General features: G+C 41.2%; 2 protein-coding genes across 2 annotated transcripts in view; one reads left to right on the top strand and one right to left on the bottom strand.

Annotated features, from left to right (window-relative positions):
- Positions 1-12,814, top strand: part of ANAPC10 (anaphase promoting complex subunit 10) — a 224,621-nt gene that overhangs the window by 154,171 nt on the left and 57,636 nt on the right. The window lies entirely within an intron of this gene.
- Positions 10,686-11,782, bottom strand: LOC123848200 (farnesyl pyrophosphate synthase-like). The gene is given in 2 exon segments (XM_045880379.3): positions 10,686-11,344; positions 11,347-11,782. Coding segments are annotated over 2 exon segments (1,059 nt in total). The 5' UTR covers positions 11,747-11,782.

The raw sequence follows: 12,814 nt of genomic DNA, 5'->3' as shown, positions 1-12,814 counted from the left end.
AAAACCTAAAAACCCTACCTCACCAGCTTGTTTCTGCATTAAGGAAGTGTATAAATAACTCCATTAGAGGGCACTAAACATGACATATTACCTACAGAGAAGAGAAAGGTCTTATTGTACTCAAACCACTAAGTTACCTAAGGCTCCTTTCTCAATAGAGAATGGATGCTAGTGACTGGCCCACGTCAGTGTGGAGTTTAATTAAACCACTCAACACTAGTCTGCAGAAGCTGAGAATGAAATTTATTGAGGAAAAATATTCCTTTGGACAAGTTTTACATGAGATTTTTGCATCCCATGCTTAATGTCAAATGCAGGGCTGTCACTCATAATTGTGTTTTTGTGCACTGAACAAAGGCACCTGGTCCAAGAGGTGAGTGGGGGCTTCAGTCAAAGCCACATTGCACCTGCCAAGCTGAAACCTTCGCTAATGACTACATTTGCTGGGAGCAAATTGCATTTTTTTGTTGTTGTTGTTTTTTCATCCCACAGAGCTACGTTCTTTAAGCCATGTGCTCTCCTTCAGGGGGCATCTTTTACTAATTCAACCACATGGGAGGGAGGGGAACTTTTTTTTTTATGGTATTTTCCTAATTTGTCCACCAAGGGGAGACACCTTTTTCATCTTTAGCACAAAAGCACATGTACATTAACAGCTGCCCTGTTCAAGAAGATTGAGTCTCTGCTCCCAAAATTGGACCATACAAAGAGAATAAAATAGAACGCATTTGGGCATTTAGCTACTGATCTGTAGCAGATTACTCTGATACTTTGAGAAATTTTATTGTTAGAGGATAGATGTGGCCTTATGATCTGTGTGCGATTCTAGGAACTGGCCTACTCTGTTGGTGAAAGTTAGTAAGCTATAGGAGGGAGGAATAGACCTCTATCCCTGAAAGGAGGAATCTATAATCCTCCCCTTCCATTGCCACCCAGTGTCCCTGGTCTCAGCGGTCTTACTAATAGAAAGTGAGCAAAATCAATGGGGACTGTTTTTTCTTTTATTCCATATGACATATTACACTTTATGTATGACTAGAGAGGGAGTGAAAACAAAGCAATCAAGAGCAAAAGGAAATCACACACACAGTCTGTTCTTTCTTTTTCTTCTTATCAAAGTTTTAGTGGGGATTGTTGACTCATTTATTAATTCTCTTGCTTGTCAAGATCAAGAGAGAAAAATATCTTCCTCCAATAATTCTGTTCTTGACCAATGTGGTTGATTTTATGCTTTCTTTAATTATTTGCTTCCTGCTCCTTGTGAGAAGATTATACATTTTTACCCTGCAGTTCTCACTCATCAAAGACTATTCTTCCTTGTCCCATTGATATCAGGTTTCACCATATGACTTCCTGTGGCCAGTCCTATTTGAGCAGATGTGATAAATGCCATTGAGTGGTTGGCTGTAACACTGTCTTCCATGTGCCATGAGGACAGCATGTACTAAATAGGGGCTGTTTCTCCAGCCTGGGTCTGAGAATGAGAAGCCATGTAGAATAGAGTCACAACCCACCTTCAGCCTACATGTAACACAAGTGCTGAATAAACCTTTATTTTATAAGCCACAGAGATTGGGGCATCATTGTTATGATAACTGACTCGTACCAGGAGTGAAATGCTGCATAACAACTGAATCCTAAAAGATATGGCATTGGCTTCTGGACAGTGTGTGACAGGAAACTTTAAAACAGGGGAAAAAATGGCAATCTAGGACATGGAGTGGTAAATATTTGGAGTGGTAAATATTTGGTGTAATGACTGTCCATAATAATCTGAAGGCAGATAAGACAGTTAATACACTTGTGACTTTAGGTTAAGATGTGGTGAAACAGAATGTCACTAATGTGCCATGGTGGTTATTAGGTGCATTTGACAACTATACAGAAGAAATGAACTCAGCAAGGAATTGGCCAAGCAAGGATGAGAGGAAAGAGAGAATTTAGAAGTGTTGAGAATTGCGGGGTTGAAATATGTAACTGTTCCTCTTATCTACCAATAAAAGATAAAATTTAGAAATGATTTCAGCAATAGAAGTCAATTAAAATTCAGTCATGGACAGAAGAATAAATCAAGGGGCATGGCTACCACAACCCTTCTTAAAATCTTTAAATGTATTAAGGTGTCTCCCTCCCTCCCAAATAAATCCTTTTAGCTGGACAGGAGAAAAGAGATGGTTCAGAGGAAAGTGATAAGGGCCTGTCTATGCAATAAAAGACCAATAAGCTCAATCTGCTTCTGGTGGGGGGAAGGGGCTTAAAAAAATTATAGTGACTATTGTCACATGGACCTAACTGAAATCAAATAGATACAAAGCCAACAGTTGTGTGTGTGTATGTGTGTGTGTGTGTGAGAGAGAGAGAGAGAGAGATTGTCAAAAGAGCCATCACTGGCTTGAATTTGAAAAGATCATGACTGCAAGACATAAAAGCAAACATTTTGGATCCCTGCATATCTATACCCAATACCCAATACCATTCTAGAATTCCTTCCACCCTTGATATCTGGTCACCCTGGCTTGCCTTCAGCAAGAATCCTGGTAAGTTGGTTTAACAACTACCCTTCATGTGCTCCTCTAGTAATTTTCCATCTACCTCCACATTCTGCTCACTGACTATCAATCCTCACTTGTGTTTGTTGTATACGGAATTGATCCCGATTTACCTCCTTATTGTGATAGTCTTGGCACCTATTACAATAGTCCGGAAGTCTTCCTTACTGTCTTAACAAGTGTCAGAATAATTTTTTCTTTAATAATGCTCAGCCATGGCTGCCTGGGTGGCTCAGTTGGTTAAGCGACTGCCTTCGGCTCAGGTAATGATCCTGGAATCCTGGGATCGAGTTCCACATCGGGCTCCCGGCTCAGCGGGGAGCCTGCTTCTCCCTCTGACCCTCTCCCCTCTCATGCTGTTTCTCTCTCTCTCTCTCTCTCTCTCAAATAAATAAATAAAATCTTTAAAAAAATAATGCTCAGTCATGAAGAAGGACATATTGTTCAGTGGCCTCTTTAGATGTAGTCAAGGAGGATAATGAAAAAGATAGAGTCTCTTAGAAGGTAGAATCAAGAGCCATAGAGAAAAATGGACTGAAGAATTATTTCCAGGAAGTATAACTAGAGCCAAATCTAGGAGCATTTCCTCCCCACAGAGGAGGCCTTTGCAACATTTGCCCAGGGGGTTTTAGAATTGCTATTGGTATATATATATATATATATATATACCGGGGTCCTGGGATCAAGTCATGCATTGGGCTTCCTGCTCAGTCGGGAGCATGCTTCTCCCTCTCCCTCTGCTACTCCTCCTGCCTGTGCACTCTCTCTCTGTCTCTCAAATAAATAAATAAAATCTTTAAAAAAATAATAACACTGATAATAGCAGTATATATATATATATATATATATATATATATATATATATATATATACATATACATATATCAATCACATCTTTATCCATTCATCTGTTGATGGACATCTGGGCTCTCTCCATATTATGGCTATTGTGGACATTGCTGCCATATATATACATATAATGAAATATTACTCAGCCATCAAAAGAATGAAATCTTGCCATTTGCAATAATGTGGATGGAGCTAGAGGGTATTATGCTAAGTGAAATAAGTCAGTCAGAGAAAGACAAATACCATATGATTTCACTTGTATGTGTGATTTAAGAAACAAAACAGATGAACATAGGGGAAGGGAAGGAAAAATAAAATAAGACAAAAACAGAGAGAGAGGCCAACTCTAAGAGACTCTTAAATATAAAGAACAAACTGAGGGTTGCTGGAGGGGAGAGGAGTGGGGGGATGGGGTAACTGGGTGATGGACATTAAAGAGGGCACATGATGTAATGAGCACTGGGTGTTATATGCAACTGATGGATCACTGAATTCTACCTCTGAAACTAATAATACAGTATATGTTAACTAAATTGAACTTAAATAAAATATTTAAAAAAAGAGACTTGCTATTGGTATGTTACTGCTCTGCATCTCTCATTCTTTCTCTTTCTGAAGAGTGTTTGTTACTGTTATCTTATTCCTGAGCTACTATTATATCTTAATCATATAACTTATGTTTTAGTCCATATATCTCTGAAGAAAGAGTAGGCATACCCAGATGTGAAGTAGAGACTATCAGGAGATCCTGGGCTTCAGATGTGCTTTCATAATTACATGAGATTTTGCATGTGGAGAGGATGAAAGCAATGATCCAGAGGGTAAACTGTGGCAGATTGTGTATTGTCCCCCCTTTATTTATTCTCCCCTTCCCTCAAAGAAGATTATTCATACTCACCCATTGCCAGATGATTTGCGGTTACCCTCCCCACCTGACCCTCCCACCACAGGAGGGGTATATTTTGTGGAAACAAGCAAAGACCACCCAAATGAGAATAAACAGAGGCTATTTATTCAGAGTTTGCTATATAGCAAGGCAGTCAGCCTCCATCACTAGCATTTGGCAGAGATTCAAAGGCAGGCAGGGGAGTAGGAGAGCGATTTTACAGTGGAAGAAAGGGAAGGCTTCAGGTATGCTGATTGGATGTTGTTGGCATGGGGAAGCTAGAGGCAGATCTAACTCGAAGTGGGGACTGTTATGTGATTGGTTTGGGAGCATATTTGGCTTTCTCTGGTTGATCTTGAGTTGGAGCAGGGGCAAAAATTTCTGGCGGTCTTTGACCAAGTCCTGACCATTTTGGGCCAATTGCTACAGATGTTGTGGTTTGGCTTCCTGGGCTGGTTGCTGCCCAGGTTATGGGTCAAAGTCACTGCACAGGTATGGTCGCTATTCACTTGTATATTCGGACTCTCCACTTTGTCTCATTGACATTGAGCTTAGCAGTGGGACTTCCGTGGCCAATAAGAGGTGAGTGGGCATCATGTATGTCATGTTTGAGCAGGAGGTTTGAGAGCCATGGTGTGTTGGCTCTGGCCCTCTTTTCCATCTGCAGTGAGAATGGCATGCCCCACACAGGGGTTGCTTCTTTAGTCTATGTTCTAGAATGTGAAGACTCACGGCACAGAGCCACAGCCTACACATTGTCCAATTTTAGTATATGTGCTGCTGAAGCCAGCACAGCCTATGCATTGTCAAAAACAGCTGTAGTGGACCTGAAGTCCAGGTGAAATGCTATTGTTTTATAAGCTATTATCAATTGAGATTCGTTGTTTAGGCAACACAGCTAAGTAATACTGTCATCCTCTGGTTTGGATCAGAGAGACTTTGATAGGGGGATGGTTCTGCTTTAAAGAAAATCTAAATAAAAGGTTAAAGACGTGTTTTTCTACATACTAAGAAACAGCATGTCTGCACCAACAAATAATAATAATACTGATAGGGGCGCCTGTTAAGCATCTGCCTTTGGCTCAGGTCATGATCCCTGGGTCTTGGGATCGAGTCCCGCATTGGGCTTCCTGCTCAGCCGGGAACATGCTTCTCTCTCTCCCTCTGCTACTCCTCCTGCCTGTGCACTCTCTCTCTCTCTCTCTCTCACATAAATAAATAAAATCTTTAAAAAAATAATGACACTGATAATAGCAGCTGATACAGGCTGGCCGGGTCCGAGGACCCAGTGGAGGTCCTGCAGGACCAGCCAAGAGGGTCCTTGGCTTCACACAGGATGGCAGTCAAACTCAATCCAAGAGGAAGTGAGAGCAGAGTTTATTGAAGACGCAGAGAGAGTGCAGATGCAGACAAAGCATATGGGAGACTTGGAAAGGAAAGAGGAATAAAGAATGAGTCTTGTCTTTGCTTGGGGCCTGGGGTTTTAAGTGAAGATTATGGTCTGGTGCATGTGTGTTCTCAGCCATCCAGGAACAAAGATGAGTGTTTGTTCCTAAGTCACTTATGCCCTGGAGTCAGGGGTCTTGGTGAGTCAGTGGTCTTGGAAAATGTTCATGACGTGACGACCCTGCCTGGTCACTCCTTAGATGTTATCTGTTGTGCTGGAAGACTCCAAAGAAATCATTAACTCCTTGACCTTTACCAGGAGGACATACATTATCTGTTCTACAAGCCAGGTCCTAGCAAAAATAGAAGCAGGAAAAGGAGCAAAAAAGCAGTCCTTCATGGGGTCCCTTCCGTTTCCCTGTCTCACAGCGACCATCTATAGTTAGTGATTTTGAAATCTGCATGTAATGAAATGAAGACAGTGTTATTCACCGGAATTCCTTTTTAAAAAGGAGAGCTGTTTTTGCTAGGAAAATACTGCAATTACTAATAATGGTGAGACAGTGAAGTTGGAGGCATGGGCCGGGTCACTCTTAGTAAGCGAGGCAGCGTTTTGGTTGTTGTTGAGCCAGACAGAAAGGGGACTAGGAAGAGAGGAAAACAGGACATGGGACCAGTGAGGTGATGGGAGACTGCAGCACCCATCTCGAGTACATTCCTCATCTCGAGTACATTTGTGCAAGTTATGCAATATCTGGGTCCGGAAACTTGGTGAGCCCGTGAAGGGGCCAGGCTTCCCTTCATATGGATATGCTGAAGTAGCCTGGTGGGTGCAGAAATAGAGAAATGGAGATCATTAAGGCCTTGAGCCGCCGGAAGTTACAGGAAGTTGTAGGAAGGGCTTTTAATCAGGGGTTAGAGAGTTGGGCCAAATTCAACCAGATTTTTAAGTTTTAGAGGGCTCCTGCTGATAGATAAATGATAGTAAGAAACACCCATAAGTAAATATTATTCCCATTTCACTGATAAGGAAGTTGAGACACATAACAATGATGTAACTTGCCTCGAATCACACAGTAATTTGAACAGTTGGGATGAAAGTATAATATGAATTCTCCAAAGGTTATGCTCTTTGGTCTCTGTTATTATGGTCTGTGCTAAATTTAAGTTTTGATGATAAATTTATAGCATTTCAGAAAAATTTTAACAAAGGCAATTAGGAACTATGAAATTCTAGCAATGTGCCATTTTAATTTTTTTTAAGATTTATTTATTTATTTGAGAGAGACAAAGAGAGAGGGAGAGAGAATGAGCAGGGGGAGGGGCAGAGGGAGAGGGAGAGAGAGAATGCACAGGCAGACTCCCTGCTGAGGGTGGAGCCTGATGCGGACCTCTATCCCAGACCCTGAGATCAAGACCTGAGCCAAAACCAAGAATCGGCTGCTTAATTGGCTGAACCACCCTGGTGCCCCTGCATTGTGCCTTTTTTTTTTAATGGATTCAACACCACTTTTTTAAAGCCATCAATTGTTCATGTTACTTCTGGCTTAAAACCCTTTGGAGGTGAAGGATCAAGTCCCAGGCCCTTGCCAGGGCATCCATCTGACCTGGGCCCCCAGGCCACAGCTCCAGTTTCAGCTCACACCACACTCTGCCTCTGTCTGAATTCCAACTACACTGATTTCTTCAAAGCCACCGCTGTGTTCTTGCATTCACCCCCACCCCCTTGTCAGAAAAGAAAAAAAAACAAAAAACAAAAAACCTTTCACGGAACTAAATCCTGCTCATCTTTCAGATTCCAGTGTAAATATTTCTTCTTCATTGCAGCCTCTCCTAACTACCTGCCTGCTTCCCCTCCAGTTTAGGTCATGTCCTCTTGTTACCTATTCTCATAGCTCCTTGTCCTGCTCCGTTGTCAGTACTTGTCTTTGGTTGTGGCTATAAATCTCTGTGTTAGTAATAGAATCTCTTGTTGTCTTAATGAGAGGTAGGGGAATTGTAGGGGTTACCAGGGAGAGTGATGGCCGCCTGGGTTCAAGCTTCAGTTCTGCCATTTATTAACAGGAAGGGCCTGGCCCTGTTACTTAAGATCTCTCTGTCTTGCTTCCCTCTTCTGTATAATGAGCATGGTACAATAGGACATACTTCTGGGAAAGAGCTGTTTCTCTACACTCTTACACAGAACACTTCTGACACCAGATGTGTGTGTGTGTTTCCACAACAGTACAGTTCACTTCTCTGTGGAACATCGACTGGATGTCCTACAGTTTAACTCAATTATGACACTAACTGCTTGGAGTTAGAACAAACCTCACACATTAAGGGTTCAGTTCCACAAGACTGCCCCACTTCAGATGCTAACAAAAATGGTGGGTCCCCGGGTTACCCACGACTTCTGTTGGACTTGGCTACAAATAGAGGTCCCCATAACCTCAGGTTTGATATTTTACTAGAATGGCATACAAAACTCCAGGAACATTTACTTACATTTCCTGGTTTATTATAAAGGATACAGATGAAGAGGTACGTAGGGTGAGGTCCAGAAAGTTCCTTGAGTGCAGGAGCTTCTGTCCCTGTGGACTTGGGTCTGTCATCCTCCCAGCACATGGATTTATTCACCAACCTGGAAGCTCATCAAATCTCATCTTTCAAGAGTTTTTATAGAGCTTTATTATTCAGCTCCCTACCCCAACCCTCTTCTTGAAGGTCAGTGGCTGGAGCTGAAATTTCCAACCCTTTAATCATTTGGTCTTTCTGGTGACCAGCCCTATCATGAGGCTATCTGGGACTTCATCCTAAGTCACCTCATTTGCATAAATCAGGTGTGATTAAAATGACTTGTGGATAACAATAGACACTTCTATCACTTAGGAAATTCCAAGGGTTTTAATGAATTCTATACAAAAACCAAGTTTAACAAAGGATGCTCTTATTACCTGTATTACTCAGGATATTACAAAGGTTTTAGGAGCTCTGTCACAGGAACTGGGGAAGAAGACCAAATCTGTACTTCTTTTTTTTTTTTTTTTTAAGCTTTTATTTTAATCTCTCGATGCTCACCAAAAGTGCCCTCCTTAATCCCCATCACCTATTTCACCCATCCCCCAACCACCTCCCCTCTGGTAACTATCAGTTTGTTCTCCTTAGTTAGGAGTCTCTTTCTTGGTTTCTCTCTCTCTCTTTCCACTTTGTTTCTTTGTTTTGTTTCTTAAATTCCACATAAGAGTGAAATCATATGGTATTTGTCTTTCTTTGGCTGACTTATTTCACTTACTATTATAGCTCCATACATGTCATTGCAAATGGCAAGATTTCATTCTTTTTTACAGCTGCATAATATTACATTGTATATATATACCACATCTTCTTTATCCATTCATCAGTTGATGGATACTTGGGCTGCTTCCATATCTTGGCTATTGTAAATAATGCTGCTATAGGGGTACATGTATCCCTTTGAATTTGTATTTTTGTATTCTTTGAGTAAATACCCAGTAGTACAATTGCTGGATTGTAGAGTAGTTCAATTTTTAACTTTTTGAGAACCTCCATACTGTTTTCCAGAGTAGCTGCACCAGTTTGCATTCCCACCAACAGGGCAAGAGGGTTCCCCTTTCTCCATATCCTCGCCAATGCCTGTTGTTTCTTGTTTTTGAGTTTAGGCATTCTGACCAGTGTGAAGTGATATCTCATTGTAGTTTTGATTTGCATTTTTCTGATGATAACTGAAGATAAGCAACTTTTCATGTGTCTGTTGGCCATCTGTATGTCTTCAGAGAAACCTCTGTTCATGTCTTTGGTCCATTTTTAAATTGAATTATTTGTTTTTGGGGTGTTGAATTGTTTAAGTTCTTTATATGTTTTGGATACTAACCCTTTATTGGATAAGTCATTTGCAAATATCTTCTCCCATTCAGTAGGTTGCCTTTTATTTTTGTTGATTGTTTCCTTCTCTGTGCAGAAACTGTTTATTTTGATGTAGTCCAATAGTTTATTCTTGCTTTTGTTTCCCTTTCTTCAGGGGACTTATGTAGAAAAAAGTTGCTATGACCAATGTCAGAGAAATTACTGCCTGTGCTCTCTTCTAGGATTCTTATGGTTTCAGGTCACACATTTAGGTATTTTGAATTTATTTTTGTGTATGGTGTAAGAAAGTGGTCCAGTTTTTTTCTTTTGCATGAATTGTGATGCCTCCAGTTTTGTTTTTCTTTTTCACAATTGCTTTGGCTATTCAGGGTCTTTTGTGGTTCCATACAGATTTTAGGATTGTTTGTTCTAGTTCTGTGAAAAATGCTGTTGATATTTTGATAGGGATTGCATTAAATGTATAGATTGCCTTGGGTAGTATAGACATTTTAACAGTATTTGTTCTTGCAACCCATGAGCATGGAATATCTTTCCATTTCTGTGTCATCTTCAATTTCTTTCATCAGTGTTTTATAGTTTTCAGAGTGCAGGTCTTTCACCTCTTTGGTAAAGTTTATGCCCAGGTATTTTATTATTTTTGGTGCAATTGTAAATGGGATTGTTTTCTTAATTTCTCTTTCTGCTGTTTCATTCTTAGTGTATAGAAATGCAATGGATTTCTGTGCATTGATTTTTGTATCCTGCGACTTTACTGAATTCATTTTTCAGTTCTAGTAGTTTTGTGGTGGAGTCTTTAGGATTTTCTATATAGAGTATAATGTCATCTGCAAATAGTGAAAGTTTTACTTCTTCCTTACCAGTTTGGATGCCTTTTATTTCTTTTTGTTGTCTGATTGCTGTGGCTAGGACTTCTGTACTATGTTGAGTAAGCAGTGAGAGTGGACATCCTTCTCTTGTTCCTGACTGTAGCGGAAGAACTTTTAGTTTTTCCCCATTGAGGATGGCGTTAGGTATGGGTTTTTCATATATGGCCTTTATCATGTTGAGGTATGTTCCCTCTAAATCTACTTTGTTGAAAGGTTTTTTTTTTTTTTTAAACTTCGACAATTTATTGAGAGGCCCCCCTCCCCGCCCGCGCAGTCTCTAGGTCACTTTTTCCTCTTGTAGATCTTGTGTGCCAGCAGCAGGAAGATGGCCGGGGGCAGGGGCGAGGCATACTGCTCGATGAGGCCCAGAAGGTGGCCGTAGCTGTCTTCCTCATAGTGCGTGAACACGGCGGGCATGTTCAGCTCCTCGTACAGCGCCTTCACCCAGGTCACCTTCTCCGCCTCCTTCTGTCCGTGATTCTCCTGAAAGAGCTGACGCTGTTTCAGAGCGGCCCGCTGCAGACACTGAACCACCAGCCAGCTGCATTTGTTGTCCTGGATGTCTGTGCCAATCTTGCCTGTCACACTGGGGTCCCCAAAGAGGTCGAGGTAATCGTCCTGAATCTGAAAGAACTGCCCCATCTCCAGCAGGATCTTCTTGGCATTGGCATGCTCTTTCTCCCCATCGATGCCCGCCATGTACATGGCAGCCGCCACAGGAAGAAAGAACGAGTAGAAAGCGGTCTTGTACTTGACCATAAATTTGTACCTCTTTTCAGTGAATCTGCCAAGATCCACATTGCCCTGGGGGGCTGTGATGAGGTCCAGGGTCTGTCCGATCTCGGTCTGATAGGAACTCTGAAGGAAAAGCTCTATCAGGTTTAGGTAATGGGGCTGCTCCCGACAGTAGAGCTTCAGCTGGCGGTAGATACACTCTTCATAAGCAAAGCATCATTGATGGCATCCAAACCTATGCCTGGCTTCTGATACCAGCAGATCTGCCCCCGGCAGGTGAGGGATGAGTCCATGATGTCGTCGGACACCAGGAAGAAAGCTTGGATTAGTTCCACACACCAGCCCACAGTCAGGGTCCGCCGGAGACTATCGGCATCCTGCTTCCTTGGCTCTACCAGCTCCTGAAATGCTGTCAGCACAGTCAAACCCCGCTGGCACTTGCCGCCAATCACATTGTACTCCAAGACCTCCTTGAGCCGGGCAATGTCGTCTCCGGTCTCCGGGTGGCCCACGCCATCCTCGGTCAGCACCTTGACAATCTGGGAGAAATGCTGGATGAAATCCTGCTTTGCTTGGGCATAAGGGTCCAATTTCTGGTCTCCATTCATTCTGAGGGAGGAGTAAAGTGCTCTGCTCCTGGATGCCGGCTCTTCCTACTTTGTTGAAAGTTTTTTAGTGTGAATGGATGCTGTACTTTGTCAAATGCTTTTTCTGCATCTATTGAAATGATCATATGGTTCTTATACTTTCTCTTACTGATGCGATGTATTGTGTTGATTGATTTGCAAATATTGAACCACGCTTGCAACCCAGGAATAAATCCCACATGATTGTGGTGAATGATTTTTAAAAATCTATTGTTAGATTCATTTGCTAGTATTTTGTTGAAGATTTTTGCATCTATGTTCATCAGAGATATTGGCCTATAGTTCTCTTTTTTTGTGTGGTGTCTGTATCTCGTTTTTTATCAGGGTAATGCTTACCTTGTAGAATGAATTTGGAAGTTTTCCTTCCTTTTCAGTGTTTTGGAATAGTGTGAGAAGAATAGGTATTAACTCTTTTTAAAATGTTTGGTAGAGGGGTGCCTGAGTGGCTCAGTCAGTTAAGTGTCTGACTCTTGATCTCAGCTCAGATCATGATCTCAGGGTTGTGAGATTGAGCCCCAAGTTGGACTCTGCATTGGGCATGGAGCCTGCTTAAGATTCTCTCTCTCTCTCCCTCTCTAAATAAATAAATAAATAAATAAATAAATAAATAAATAAATAAATCGATCAATCGATTGGTAGAATTCACTTGTGAAGGCATCTGCTCCTGGACTTCTGTTTGTTGAGAATTTTTTGATTACTGATTCAATTTCTTTTCTGGTTATCAGTCTGTTCAAATTTTCTGTTTCTTCCTGTTTCAATTTTGATAGTTTATATGTTCCTAGGGATTTATACATTTCTTCTAGGTTGTCCAGTTTATTATTGATTTGTTTTATAATATTCTGTTATAATTGTTTGTATTTCTGTGGTGTTGGTTGTTATTTCTCCTCTCTCATTTGTGATTTTTATTTATTTGGGTCCTTTCTCTTTTTTTCTTGATAAATCTGACTAGAAGTTTATCAATTTTGTTGATTCTTTTCAAAGAACCAGCTCCTGGTTTCATTGATCTGTTCTTTTTTTTTTTTTTAGTTT

Source organism: Mirounga angustirostris, unplaced genomic scaffold (assembly GCF_029215605.1).
Source record: "Mirounga angustirostris isolate CCGP_5_RB_7025 unplaced genomic scaffold, mMirAng1.0.hap1 SCAF_2, whole genome shotgun sequence".
Lineage (NCBI taxonomy): Eukaryota > Metazoa > Chordata > Mammalia > Carnivora > Phocidae > Mirounga > Mirounga angustirostris.
The sequence above is the reverse complement of the archived record's forward strand: the minus strand, read 5'-3'. Positions and strand labels throughout refer to the sequence as shown.